At 37.7% G+C, this 15,561-nt stretch overlaps 1 protein-coding gene across 2 annotated transcripts in view; it reads right to left on the reverse strand.

The window, feature by feature from the left end:
• Positions 1-540: 540 nt before the first annotated feature.
• Positions 541-15,561, reverse strand: part of BEND4 (BEN domain containing 4) — a 45,110-nt gene continuing 30,089 nt past the window's right edge. Inside the window, exons 4-5 of one of the 2 annotated variants that reach the window (XM_072620608.1) lie at positions 11,989-12,158; positions 541-1,115 (exon numbers count right to left, since the gene is read on the reverse strand). In XM_072620608.1, the coding sequence (XP_072476709.1) occupies positions 1,106-1,115; positions 11,989-12,158 (180 nt within the window). In that variant the 3' untranslated portion in view covers positions 541-1,105. Of the gene's footprint in view, positions 1,116-11,917; positions 12,159-15,561 lie in introns of both variants that reach the window. The other variant, XM_072620607.1, reaches the window with a different exon arrangement.

Here is a 15,561-nt window from a genome sequence, read left to right on the forward strand (position 1 = left end):
GGAATTTCCATTTTTAAACCAATTATTTTGGGACTGTGTAAACATAGCCTTGTTTAAGGTGTCTGAAATGGTGGTTCTATGAATCCGTAATTTCAGACCTTTGAAAGATGGCTTTTGAATGATTCTCTGCTGAGTGGATGAAATGCTTTACAGTTTTTATAAACTCCAGAGATGACATGGTACCTTCTATGTCAATATGATGGAGTAGCAGTAAAAATGTCTGTGTGAACTGACTGCAAATAACCCATGCCTATATAGATGATTCTATGTTCTTAGTATTTTGAGGATTGATGTTCTTTTTTTTTTTAAAAAAAATATTGCACTTTACTAGTATAGGAATAGCTTACTAAATCCATGTATGCCTTGTCTGCGCTGTTACAGATTAGGAGTTCAATAATCCATAAGAAAAAAAGGAACTTATTGATGTTTAAAGCATTGCTTTAATTTACATATGTCCTGCTTGTTCAAATATCACTTACCTTAAAACAAGTGTGAAAATCTCCACTCTCTCCTATGGAAAGAATACTGAGCAACATTAACTTTGAGATCAATAGCCAACTTTAATGGCAGCATTTAATGATTTCATAAAGGTTTCTTGCAAGTCCATTTATATTTCCCACCTGACAGTCTAGATTTAAAGCATTTGAAACCAATTGCAGTTTTCCATTAATGACTCTAAAAAGTCTGTAGTAGGCATAGCGTCTTCCCAAGCTGACCTGAAATGGATTTTGATCTGGGACTTGTGCACTAGAATAAGACGGTGAAAAGGTAGGGTGTCAAAAGTATGACTGAATATGAAATGCTTTGGACTCCTAATTGATATTAACAGTTCATCTCACAATCAGTATTCTCTAGTTGGCTGGCTGCTACTGTGGAATAGATTTCCTCTGATTTCCATCAATCTCCAGCTGCATCCTGGGAACCTTTATTGAGGATTTCATCCTGTGAAAGTTGATGCTCAATCCCTTCATAGTATGAGCTGCCATTATGTAGGAAAGTCCCCACAGCTCGTCCTTGTCGGGCATGGCCAACTGCATCACTGAACACTTTATTTATTTGCTCCTCTGATGGCATCCACCAATCCGGGTTGGAAGTACAATGCATCCTAATGAACTCTGCGAGAAAGCATGGAACAGTAAAAATAAAACAAAACAAAACAAAAAAACAGGCAAGCAACAACAAAGTGGTCTTTGCAGAAGAAAATGGGTCTGCTTACTGAGAGCTCATAGCAGACTAGAAAAATAGCAGTCCCATGACTGTAAGTGGAGGCTTTATGGAGAAAGCTTTATGGGAAATTCAATGGAATGCCATGATGATGCCTTTTGTGGGACCTTGTTTATTCCAATATGAATCTATCTGGCCACATGCAAAATACAAATTCAACCATGTAAGTGAGGTACAGAAATAGCAGTTCCACCCTCCTGTCTCCCTCCCATACTCTACTAAGAAAGTTTAAGGGAAGTTCTGAAGACATAAAAATTAAATATTATTTGTATGACGGGCAGTATAGATCTAAAAAGAACAGAAGAGTAGATTTCCAAATCCATAGTCTGTATCCATTCTCATTTTGGCAATTTTCACCATTTTAGTAATTCTAGAAGCATAATCAGAATAGCATAATATTCTTTCACCAGGTACAAATGTGCAAATTTCGATAGAGTGGGAGGAGTGGAGATGATTGCTTCTGAGTTTCAAACTGCTAAACTATAGGTTATAATTAGGTTTTGAACTGTATTCTATTTACATGTACTTGCATTACTTAATATTTTAAAGTGAGATTGGCTCTAAAATAACAAACTTCCCCTTTCCACCCTATATAATTAACAAGCCTAGAGGGACAAATTTATAAAAAAAATTAATTTCATTTTTTGGTTATTTCCATGAGGTATCTTGGTCAACCTGCTGATGATCACTGTCTTCATACTTAACTAGATTGGTTCTTGGACAGTATGTAGTCCTCTACCAAGAACACATCTAAAGTCTTTCAAGTTCAGGAGGATCTGTAGGAGCTTGAACCCAGAAACCTCTCTTCTAGATGTATCATTGGAATAGGATTTTCATCTCAGGTAAATAAGATACCCAACTGAAAGTACAGATTAACCTTACTTTTTTTGTGAATAGATTTTTTTTTTCCTTTTGGTTCACAGCTGCTATTTCATTGCTATAATGAACTTGAAGTATGCAAATTCCCTCCACCAGTGCACTGGCAACTCCTCTGTACCTTATGGTCTTAAGAGAATTACTTGGGGCCTTGTCCATCATCACACAGCCAGTAGGCGTAAGAAGAAGGACTTGAAACTGTATCTTTCTGACTCTAAGTCAACTCTCTACGGATGATGCCAAAGTGCCTCCTTAACCATAGTTATACTTTGTATATATCCTTTCCTATATGTGCTTTCCCTATGCTTTCCTAATGAGGTAGGTCATGTAGATAGTTCCTTAGCAACTATCTTAATATCAACAACCCCGACTGAAAAGGCTTTCTGAAACATTTCTAAGTAAAGGTGTGCTGCTGTCAATGTACTCTATTTTAAATCCACGCAAACATTGCATAGCCATCTTCAGTCCTCTAGTGTTCCCTCCTCCATAACTGAACGCTATTCACTAGAGGATTTTTTTTGGTCAGTCTTGTTTTGTTTTAAAGAATTGGGGCTTCTGTTCTCCCTACTCTATGAAACTCCATAATAACTAGTTGATGTGTAAAGAGGTATATTTATTGGCTCTTGATGTTATGAAATTCTATATTTTTAAACTGCTCAAACTCATAACAGATATTATGTCCAATATCAAGAAAAAAAGCCATAATGGTTCTCTTAACAGTTGTAAAGCACAATAATAGTTAATGATCCAGTGGAAAGAACATCGTATTTGGAATCAGAGAACCTGGGTTTGAATCCTGTTTTGTCCCTGATAACCTCTGGGACCTTGAGCAAGTTTCTTAACCTCTTGAGAACTCTGTAAAATGAGGGTGTTGGACTAATTCGTCTCAAAGTTTCCTTCCTGCTCAAAATGTATAATCAGGGGAAATAAATGATCACAGGAAAGTTATTTTAACCCATTAACTCTTTGTTTCCCCTTGCCAGTCTTTGTGTATATCCTATAGTCATCAATTCAACTAGTACAATTTTGCTTTGGATTCTTCCCAAAGTACATATTTTTAAAGTCGCTATTTACATGCGTAAGTTATAGTGGGTAAGCTGAAACATTGATGTATAAAGAGATTTTTGACTATTCACGCAAAAAATTCTGCCAGGGTCATTGCACTTTGTCAATGATGAGTCCAAGCAACGAAAGGGCCACTCAAGTTGTATTTATACCAAACAGGATAGAAAAAGTAGCATTTTTACATTTATTCCCCTGCAGACCAGACCTAAATGAACAACTGACAGATGGTGTAGAATTAGTGGATCTTGCTAACATGGGTATCAAGATATTCAGAAAATGCCCAATTGTGGGAGCGGAGGAAAGCTCTGATTCTGCTTTCATATGTCACTAGTAGAACTGGCAGCACTTGGAATTGGCCAGTATTTCCTTCCATCAACCTTGCCCTTCCAAGATTTTCTGGGACCGCTTTGGTGGTATCTAAGCCCTCATTTAAAACAACATGACCACTTATGCTTTATTACTCTTATTTAAGGTGCTGGATCATGAGATCCCAACTAATTAAAAATCCATTTTTGTTGTCCTTTTTGTTTAGAACGAGTAAAATTACGTGTTCCCCACTAACTTATCCCCCAAGTCTGCAAGAATCATAAAAATCATAATGTATTTTGCTAAATTTTGCAAAAGAAAGGGAGCCAAGGCTTTTGTGTAACTGTATCAATTTCTTCTTGAACTCCTAATCTCCCTCCACTTCGAGAGTGAGACGCGCCCTTCATAGGAATGGAGTTGACTCGAGCTTGAAGAGCCCTTGACCCTGATTCTCCTGGAGGTACCAGGGTTGTGAGAAGCCACATCTAAAAGGTGAAAAATGAAGTCTGGGATAGAGCCTATGCTTACAAGCCTAACAATCCATTAAGCTGACCATGGGAATTGCCAGCTTTATATGTCAGCAAAGGAGACAGGTTAATAACACTCTTACCGTCTACTTCACAGAATTGTTGTGAGGAAAGCCCTTCGTCAATCTTAAAATGTTATGGAAATAAGAGCTATTATTTTAGCACTTTTGTTCTGAAACTTTCTAATGAACTTACGGAAAATAATATTGCATTATTTGGTTTGTATCTTATCCTCCTTACTAGAATGGATTCTCCATGAGGGCAGGGAAACAGGTTTTTAATCTCAGATTTCTATTTTCTCCAGCACTTACACAGAGCTTGATGTACAGTAGGCACTTAATATGTTTTATGAATTTTCTCCAGCACCTACACAGTTCTACACACAATAGGCACTTAATATTTGTTTTACGAATGACTGAATTTGAAGGACCACTAACCTATTGTTTTTCTCTTCCATCATTTACATATTTTTGTTCTTAGGAGGTCTACACCCCAAGTCGCCTGATTTTTTTCATTCTGACTTGAACATTTCTGAATCTCCTGGGGCAGCCTGAAGGAGCACACATGGAATTCACCAGCAGTGGCAGCTGGGTTCCAGGTCAGAGGAGAGTCATAGAGGCACTTATCCTTGGGGTAATCATCAACTCAGGCTTTTTTGATGTCCAGTGATAAGGAGAACATTCTGCTACAAAAGACTGGAGGAATTAATCCTTTGCTACCCCCATCCCAAATCCTATCCCTATCATCAAGGCAAATTGGATGGAACTGCTCTTTGCCCTTCCCCATATGACCCTTCAGGATTATCCTCTTCTTTCCTCTTTTAAGGCTGACTGACATTTATTTTAGCCTGACTTTTCTTGCATGAACATTTTCTGTGTGTTAGGTGTCCCCTGCCACTTGAGAAGGCTGAAGCTGGTGGACTTCTTGAGCTCAGGAGCTCTGAGTTGCAGTGGGCTAAATTTATGGGTATTAATGTGGTCAGCCCTGAAGAGACTGAGGTCACCAAATTGCCTGAAGAAAGGCAAGCTGACCCTGGACAGAAACATAGCAAGTCAAAGTTCCCATGCCAATGAGAGTAGGATGAGTGGGCCCAGGACTTTAAAGAGGTACAGTCTTTATATAAAAATCTTTGCTCATCTAAATAAGGGTGATTTGTTGTGAGCTAACGGGGTAGAGGAAAGGACATGGTCAAAGATCAGTTTGGACTCAAAAGCCACACCTCTGTTAATATACTCAGAGATTTTAGGGTTGCTCTCAAGTTATTTAGGTGTGTTTTGTCTCCCTCTTTAGGTTACAAACTTCTTGAGAATGAATGAGGGAAAAAGCATTTATTAAGCATTTACTGTGTGCAAGGCATGCTGCTAAGGTTTGGGGATACAAACAAAAAAAGAAGAGAATGAGGATTATATCATATTTTTCCCTCTGATATAATAAAGGATAGTATTTATATAATGTTTTAAGATTTGCAAGGCATTTTACAAATATTATCTCATTTTATCCTCAAAATAATCCTAGGGTGGTGCTATTATTAGCTCCATATTATTCCTATTTTACAGATTAGGAAATTGAGGCAGACAGAGGTTAAGTGACTTGCCCAAGCTCATACAGCTAGTAAGAGTTTGAAGTTAGATTTGAACTCAGGCCTTCCTGATTCCAGGACCAGTCCTCTAGCCATTGGACAGCCTAGCAGCCTCTGATAGCTTGCAAAGGACTGCATGTAGCATACATGCTCTGCATACCATAGGTCATGCATATGTGTGTATACATATGAATATATAAAAATATGTACATTTGCATATATACACATATATACACTGTGTATATATACACATGTGTGTATACACACACACACACATACACATACACACTATCTATCTACATATGGAAAGAAACCCTTTTGTATTTTCTCTTTCTACCAAAGAGTCCCTAACAGCTTCTTTGCTTCTTTTTTTCTTTTCCTCACTCAGACTTGGTTTCTGATGTCATACTCTCTGCCCAAATTTTTCCAACCTTAAATGAGCATAAGAAACTTTAAAAAAAATCAGTAAGGAAAGTATTAGAGGATTTGAGCAAGAGTTTTCATTTCCCACGTTCACAATGCTTTACAACTGTAAAAACAGCCATTCTGACTTTAATAGCTCTGACAAAATGGTCTGACTGTATTGAACTTGGGACTAATAGAATGCATTGTAAATGGTGAGACCAAGTGAAGGCAAAAAGTCCTTCTCTAGCATTCTGGGCTCTATTAAAAGCTAAAAGTAGAGCTCTTTCCTTAGAAATGGCTTCCTTTTTAGGGACTCTGATTAGTCCCACTCAGGAAATCAAAAATCTCTCCCTTTTTCCTAAGGGTGCAAAGACCTCAGGGGACTTACAGAAGTGTTAAGACTTGACATATCAGCCCCATGGTAATTTCATCAATTCAAAGACCAAGGACTGAACCTTTCAAACTCTGACATATTAACCTTCTGAAGTACCGAAGCATGAATTTCAAGCATGCTGACTCACCAATCTCAACCAATGAGTTATCATTTCTTCTAAATTCTTATAAAGTAGACGAGTCACATCTAGGTCATAGCAGATTGGATGGCACATCAAAGTCCTTTCATTTTGTCATTCTTGGCAAATACCTAAATGACCTAATTAGGTACCTGAACACAAGTACATATCATTCCCTTTCCTCTTTCTTTCCTATTCCAGAGCTACTACATACCACATGTGTGTTTCTGTCCTACAGCTAAAAATGAAGATGAAAAAAATAACCAGATACCATTGGTGAAAGAGGACTTTGATTAGAGGGCTAATTAGACTTAGTTTTATGATCAGTCATGGCAAAGTTCTCAATTAAGTGCTGGGGAGATAGGTGTTTTCCATCAGTACCACATAAACTCTCTTTTAATAGGGACAGCAGGTCAACTTTCCCTTGTGGGTTCAAATGAAAGAATTTTAATATTTGCTGTTTACAGAATGGGACTTAGCCAACAGACCTTACTTTCTCTGCAAACCAAATAGCGAATTTCTTAAATTCTGCATACTCTGCTATATGAACAAGCACTTTATACAGGATGTAACAAAACTCTCGGTTAGACACTCTATATAAATCACTCCAACACCTAGGGAGATGTTGAAGAATTGGGAAAAGCATGAAGTACTTAGTTGTAGAGGTTGTAAAAGAAATACTGTTTCTGCAAGTCAGAGCTTAAAGATGTCAGTCACCAGGTCCCCCTTGGTAATAAGTATTTTCATTCAGCCAAAAAGGGGTGGACTTCAATTCCTTACCACTGCTATTTCACCCAGATAATAGTAGGTTCACTGGTAGGTGGACAAGTAATGAGGGGCTTTTTGGGTTTCAGGAAGAGTTATTAGTGAGGCTGGTGGCTCAGTAAATATTAAAGTGTCACCACCTCCAAGTGATACTCTTTGCTGAGCAGGATCATTTTCATTAAGTTTTTATGGTTGATGATTCTCTCTCCTGACAAAATTTTGGCCTTTTCCCATAGTAGACCAAAACTGAGTAGTTTTTGGACTAGCCAGGGGTGGGGAACCTGCAGCCTCGAGACCACATGTGACCCTCTAAGTCCTCAAGTGCAGTCCTTTGATTGAGTCCAAACTTCACAGAACAAATTCCCTTGATAAAAGGATTTGTTCTGTAAAATTTGGACTGAGTCAAAACGCCACACCCAAGGACCTAGAAGGCCACATGTGATTTGGAGGCTGCAAGTTCCCTATCCCTGGACTAGACTTTATAATTTCTGCTGCTTTTTCATAGAAGTATAAAATCTCAGAGGTCACCTCAGTCAGTTCATACCAAAGGCAGAACCTCCTTTAGAATGAATCTGACAGAGTCATTCAATCTTTGTTCAAGCTCCAGTCTGTGAAGAGATCTTATTTAGAGGTAGAACTATTATATAGAGGCAGAACTAGAAGGAACCTCAGAGACCATTTAGTTCAACTTTTTACAAGTGAGGAAACTGAGGCCCCAGCAGGTTAAGTGACTTGTCCAAGGTTATACAAGTAGTAAGTATCAGAAATGAGGTGTGAACCCACACCCTCTGATTCCGAAGTCAATGCTTTTTCCCCTGTACTACTTCCTGAGGAAGCCTGTGCCACTTTTGGACAGTCCCAGTTTCTGTTCTTCCTTATATTGAACTGGAGCTACTTCTGCAATTTTCATCCATTCGGCACTTTTTGTTCTGCCTGCTGCGACCAAGCAAAACAAGATGAAACCCTCTTCCACATAGTAGCTTTTCAAACATCTCAAAACTGCCTCCCATCAAGACTTCTCTTCTCCATAGTAAACAGTCTTAATTCCTTCTGTGATCCCTGCATAATGGAGTTTGCTAGTCTCTTTGCCATCTTTCAGATGAATGCTAGATTGTCAACATTCCTTCTAAAATGTCAGAACATCATACTCCAGATAAGGCCTGAGCGGGTCATAGTATAACAGGAATATCGTCCCCTTTGTCCAAGAAAATTTGATTCCATTAAAGCAGCTCATGATGCCATTAGGTTTCTTGGCTACTATGTCACACTGCTTATGCACATTGAGGAGTCAATGCACTAAGACCCTGAGATCTTTTTCGTATGTACTGTTGTCTAGCCATATCTCCCCCATTCTTTATTTGTACAATTAGTCTTTTGAACCCAAGGTTAGGATTTGATGCTTTCCCTTTTAAATTCCATCTTATTAGATGTGACCCGTTATTGTAACCTTGTGAGATCTTTTTGGATCCTTACTCTGCCATCCAATCCCAGCTTCATATTATCCCTAGATTTGATAAACAAGCTTTCAACCAAGTCATTGATAAAAATATTGAATGGAGAGATCCCTGTGGCACTCCACGAAGGACATTCCCCCAGGCTGACCTTTTATTAAGTACCTACTATGTGCTAGATGCTGTGCTAAATGCTAGGGATACAAAGAAAGGCAACCAACCCCCTCAAAAAACCCCCAAAACAAAAAAACCCAGTCCCCGCACTCAAAAAGTTCACTATTATTTGCGTCAATCAGTTCTAAATCCATTGAACTAGTATCATCCAGTTCATTTTATCGATAAAGCTATCATGAGAGAATTTGACTAATATGGGATGACTTTGAAGCCATATGTAGCCCTCTAGATCCTCAAGTTCAACCCTTTGACTGAATTCAAATTTCACAGAACAAATTCCCTTAATAAAAGGATTTGTCCTGTAAAACTTGGACTCCGTCAAAAGGCAGCACCCAAGGATCTAGAAGACCACATGAGGCTTTGAAGTTTCAAGTTCCCCCCTCTGGTCTAATAGCTTGTTAGAATCTAAGTAAACTATTTCTGTGACATTATTCTGATCTAAGAGGCTATTAGCCTTGATTTAAAAAAAAGGAAGTGAGGTTAGATGTTTCTTCACAGAATGTGCTGGCTTTCCTTTCTCAGTACCTATGAGGCATCTCTTTAATAATGTATTCTAGAATTTTGCTAGGAAGCAAATTTAAGCATGCTGTCCTATAGTTTGAAGAATCTACCTCCTTTACCTTTTTTTTAAAAAATGGGGACATTTGCCTGCCTTGTGTCTTATGGCACATCTCTGGTTCTTGGTAATTTTATAAGATCACTGTCAGTATCACAGCACACACAAAAATAGTTGACACATATATGTCACTTTAAGGTTGACAAAACGCCTCACAGACATCTTCTCTTGTGATCCGCACAAAAACTCCGTGTGTGTGTGTGTGTGTGTGTGTGTGTGTGTGTGTGTGTGTGTGTGTGTTAGGGGCAGGTCCTATAGGCATAAATATCCCTTAAGGCTCAGGGAATTTAGCAACTTGTCCAAAATCACACAACTAGTAAATGTCAGGAGCAGTATTCAAATCTGGGTCTTTTCAGGGCTTCACGTACTGCACTCTTTCCAGCGTCCCACACTTCCTCCCTAGCAAGTGCTTTCAGTACTCTGGCTTGTAGCTCCGTTGGCTTTGGTGCCTTAAACTCATTAAGTGTGACTGGGTGCTTTCTTGCCATAGCTTCATTTATCTTGTTTCAATTTCCCGTTAACTCTTTTTTGTTTCCAATGTCAAAAACATTCTCATTAGCAGAGAAAATAGAAGAAAAATAAGAGTTGAGAATTCCTGCTTGTTCTCTTTTTATCTGACATCATCTCATCTCCCATAAACTAACAGAGCTAAGATTCATTGTGCTTTATCTTCACCCCACAGGTCAGTTTTCTATAGGATTATAGCATTCTTTTGCATGTATCTCCAGTTATCTTCTATTACTAACATCTTCCACATATTTATTTTTTAAATCTTTTAAAGATTTCTCCTAAAAAGTTATTAGATGAGCTCCCTATGCAGCCACATCAGTTTCTTTAGGTGACTCTTGCTTGTCACATATGATGGGATAATTTATGTTTGCATCATCAGAGTCTTGTTTTTGAAAGTTTCCAATCACTTTTGGAAGCTTTCCGTGCAGAATTTTAAGCCATGGGAAGCTTATTTTATCTTTTCTCTGGACTTTATATAATCTGCTCACCCCAAATCTAGGATACAAGTCAGATAACAACAGGCTTTCCCCTCCGCTATCACAAACACTAAAATTGCATGGTCAGATAAGATTCCTTATGATTTCTACTTTAGCAACCAGTTTTTAATTATTGATCACAATTAGGTCCAGAACAGTAATTTTCCTTGGCACTTCCTCTGATTGAAAATATGAAATTATGATCCAGACAAGGCCATAATTTATCATTTTTTCTGTTTCTGGGAGAGGGAAAGAGAGAGAGAAATATATAGAGAGAGAGATGTGGGGAAGGAGAGAGAGAGAGAGAGAGAGAGAGAGAGAGAGAGAGAGAGAGAGAGAGAGAGAGAGAGAGAGAGAGAGAAAGGAGAAGAAGAGAAATAGAGAGCCAGGGACAGAGAGATAGAAAAGAGACTGAGACAAAGAAAAAGAGAGGAAAAGGGAGAAGAGAGAGACAGAGAGCAACAGGCGCGCACACACACAAACAGGACACCCTTCAGATGTCTAGATGGCTGGCTAGTTGAAGTCTTTCAACACCATTATATCATGTCTCTTTGACAGCTTTTGACCAGCTTCTCATTTTCTCTTTTTATTTGGCTGCTTTGTAGCACTTGTATGCCATAATATAGGTTAGAGGAAACTGGGGGCCAGATAATTCAAGTGACTTTCCCAAGGTTGAACATTTACTTAGTGGCAGAACTTATCTCAGACTGTTTTAAAAGACTGCCCATGTGCTGAATCAATATCTTTTTTTCCCCTGCTAATTCTCCCTCCCTTACCACTAATCTTATTGGCACAACAGATCCAACCAACTTCAAAATGGTCCATATTGACTGATGTTACTGATTAGAACACCAGATCAACATATTTTCTGATTTTTTAAAAATAGCATGGGAAAGATCTAACAGAGTTCAGTGCATTTCTGGCCATAATAATTGTCTATTGATATTTGCCTAACATTATAAACAGATTATATAAATTTGGGCTAAATAGTCTTGAAGGGCTAGAAAATGGGATGTGGGGAAGGGCAGAGATTTGGAAAGGGGAATGGAGAATCACCTAGCCAAAATTATGTGAACAATCTCTTCCCTTATTCTCCCATATATTTCCCCTCATAGTCCTAGGCTCTGGTTCTTCCCATCTCACATCCATCCCACTTTGGTCAAAGAAGACTTTTGGTTGAAATTGAATCTGGATTTAGCATGTAAATCACAGTGCTATATAATGTCAACGTACCATTAAATCAGAGCACTGATACCAAAGCAAATAAAATGTTCTTCAGGAAGTTTTAGATAAGGAATTGATGGGCCACACAAAGCTTGTGAGATCTCAGGAAAATCAAAATACAGGAAAGCTGAACACTTCTACTGAGCCACAGCCAATGCAGTGAAATGGGATCACATATGGCGGACACTGAGCAAAAAGATGCAGTACCTCTGAGACATGTTACTTTAACTGGATCCAGAGGACGTCTTTCAGGACCTGTCTCTCCTGACTGCACTGACCTTTTCCTTTTTCCAAGGCCGCATGAGTACTTAAGCTCATCGGTTGTAAAAACAAATCTGATGAGGTATCGAAGTAGCCGCCTCCCATCTTTCTTGGAAGAATTTACAGCCTCATCCCATTGTTTACTAGTGATGTAGACAGGATAGTTGTTCAACAGCTGCTTGCTTCCCTGGGAAAGTGAAACATTTTCCATTACACACTTAGGCATACAGAGAGAAGCTCAAACGATCTCTGCTTGAAAGGAAAACAGGCTTGTAACCAAGCTGATATGCTGACAATGAAACGCGTGTTGAAGGGAGCAAGTAATCGCTCATACTCAGAACGGGCACTTTTTAAATTACATTTGCATTTTCTATAACAAGAGCCCAATGAGGTATAATGAACACCTTTGAGAGAGCAGCTATTTATAACTTGCACTTTAACAGGTAGGTTAAAATGTGTCAAGATTCAATGACAGGGAACACCATTTAAATATACCCATAACTTTCCTTTGCAGTCTACTCAAAGGTATGGTATAAAAATGACTTTGAGGAGTGGGATCAAACATGTCTCATCACCCCCTTCACTTGCAGTTAAGTACTTCAGACGACTTTTATGACATATTTTCATAAGATATTTATTACTTGCATTTAACACCTCACACCTGCTAGCCAGTCTATTACCTTGAAAACAATGTGGAGAAAGTAAATAGAAAAGTGAATTTTAAAACTAGAAAAGGTTCATTAATAGTCACAGGAAAACACATTAACTCAAATTATAGCTCTGTGCAAATGCCACTATGTCAACTCAAAATTTTTCTTCCTTTTAACCTTCATAATTTATGTCTGCTATAAAATCCCAGGGCTCAATAGCTGCAGTGGGGCTAATTACGGGAATTTCTCTAACGTTTATAAGCCATGTTTAGTCAATTGTACCTACACTACCATAACTTCAGTTCTTGTGGTCTATAAAATTCTATAGTCCAGGACCAATTAATTAACCCAAGATCTCAGTTTTAATGTACTCCTTCTCCAGTAATTAAGGTATACAAAATAAAGAAGGGGAAACCCTAACAACTCATTCAGTTTTACAATGCTGCAAATTTACCACTGGTTATAAACGTGGCAGGATTTAAGACTTGAGGGGCCTTATTTTGAAAAAACCTTTGTTCAGCTAGAGGCTGTTATGCTTATCTTACCATATTTGTCTACCCATACAGGTATGTGTGCATGTGTGTGTATGTGTGTGTGTGTTTGTTGTTATTCAGTTCAGTCATGTCATACTCTTCATGACCCTGTAGACCATACTATCCATGGGGTTTTCTTGGCAAAGGTCCTGAAGTGGATTAAGGCAAACAGAGGTTAACTGACTTGTCCACGGTCACACAGCAAATAAGTGTTGGAGACTGAATTTAAACTCAGATCTTTCTGTCTCCAAGGCCAGTGTTTTATTCATTGAGCCTCCTAGTAGCCTCCTACATATGTATGTAGGTGTATAAATGTATGTATGTATATATGTGTGTGTGTGTGTGTGTGTGTGTGTGTGTATGTGTGTATGTGTGTGTATATATGTATATAAAACGACAAAGCTCAAATCTGTTATGTAAAGCATTTTGATAGCCTAAAAAGTGCTATGTACCTGTTAATTTTATTTTCAATATAGTCTAAACTTCTTTAGTTTCTTAAATTGTTGTCTACATTGTGATTTTAAAATAATAATTAGCATATTTTAGCACAAACAGAAAAAGAAACCAATCAATAGCAGTATATACTGAGACAATGAAACCTGATCAAAAGGTTCCATTACCATTGCTATGAGTTTACCAAGACAGCAAGAAGTCAAGAAACACAGCAAATCTCAATTAATCAGGAGCCCCATTTAATCTTTTTCCTCTATTTTTAGGACTAAAAGGCATGAGAAAATTGGTGTCACTGACAGTGTAGTACTGGACTTGGAATCAAGATATCTGACTTCAAATCATAGGGTGAGTCATTTAACTTTTTTGAAACTCATAGAACCTTCCCTAAGTGTTTGTTTTTTAATTGCCTTGCATTTATTTGGCATGTACATATACATACATTTATTAAACACACATATATGTATATATGCATAGTGTGTATTTATGTACAGTTGGTACAGGAAGACCTCAGATACCCACTAGCTGTCAGTCACTTAACCCTGTTTGTTTCAGTTTCCCCATCTGTAAAATGAGAAGGAAATGGCAAATCACTCTAGTATATTTGCCAAGAAAACCCAAAACGGTATAAAGATGAGTCAGACACAACTGAAAAATAACTGAACTGAATGAATGTATATATGTATTATGTACGTATGTATAAAATGTTTCATTTTTTTGTCTTTATGTCCCCAGGGCCCAGCACAGGACCTGACACAAAGTAGGTGCTTAATAAATGTTTGTTGACTCTTTGATTAGTATATATAAAATAGGGATAACAATTCTTACCTACCTCACCAGGATGTAAGGAAAGAGCTCTATATGCCCTTAAATATTATAAACATGTGAGTAGTTACAGGATTGAAAGCTTGAAAGGATCTCAATGATTATCTAGTCCAATCCCCTTGTTTTACAGATGAAGGTACTTGAGTAAAAGGGATTTTGTTTAAGGTCACAAAGCTACTTAGGGTCAGGATTTGAACTTGGGTCTTTTCGACGGTGACAGGTTCTCTTTCTATTATGCCCCACTGTCTCTGTGGTCAGGATACATTTAGTTCATTGTCCTGTACTTCCTACAGCGATGGCACTGTATAGTTTACTTATCTTCAGAAGGAACACAAAAAACTTTCTGAAGGATGAAATCATGATGAAGTGATAGTAAGCACATTCCAATTATTAAGGCAGGAAAACAGAATACAGATTTAAGAAACATTCTAAATATGAAGATTGGAATTTTTAAAAAAGATTTATGATTAACTTTCTGCTATAGATACTTCATTTAACCAAAACTCCTTATTCTATTTTGGTGAATAAATTATCAGGATTTTTTTTTTTGTTTGTCCTTGCTCCTCTGAACAAGCTTTGGAGACTTGTATCATCTGAATCTTTTGGTCATATTTCTTCTCTAAAGATTTTGTGTGTGTTACTCTTATCTCCTCAGATAAGAATTATAAGCTTCTTGAAGGTAGGAACTATATAACACACATATTTTATATAAATATATACATACATATATACATACAAATATACATGTATATACATATATATATTTGTATGTCACACAGTGCCTAGCACAGTATTAAGTAAACAATAATTAATATTAAATTGATTATGCCATGGACAAGGGATATATTTCCCCCCTTAAAAGGATTAACTTCTATAACTGGTCACATCTTTTCAGAAAAGTTTTTTTTATAGCATCACAGATTTAGGAGCTGGAAGGAACTTTAGAGGTGATCTAGTCTAGCTCCTTCATGATATAGATGAAGAAACTGAGACCCAGAAAAGGTTAGATGACTTACCCAAGGCCACACAGGTTTTAAGATGCAGAGCTATAATCTAGTCCTCTGACTCCCCTTACAGATGATAGGTATCTCCACTTAATTAAAGATTTGGAGAACCCATGTTAAATTCAATA

The sequence above is a fragment of the Notamacropus eugenii genome, chromosome 6 (genome assembly GCF_028372415.1).
Source record: "Notamacropus eugenii isolate mMacEug1 chromosome 6, mMacEug1.pri_v2, whole genome shotgun sequence".
NCBI classification, from domain to species: domain Eukaryota; kingdom Metazoa; phylum Chordata; class Mammalia; order Diprotodontia; family Macropodidae; genus Notamacropus; species Notamacropus eugenii.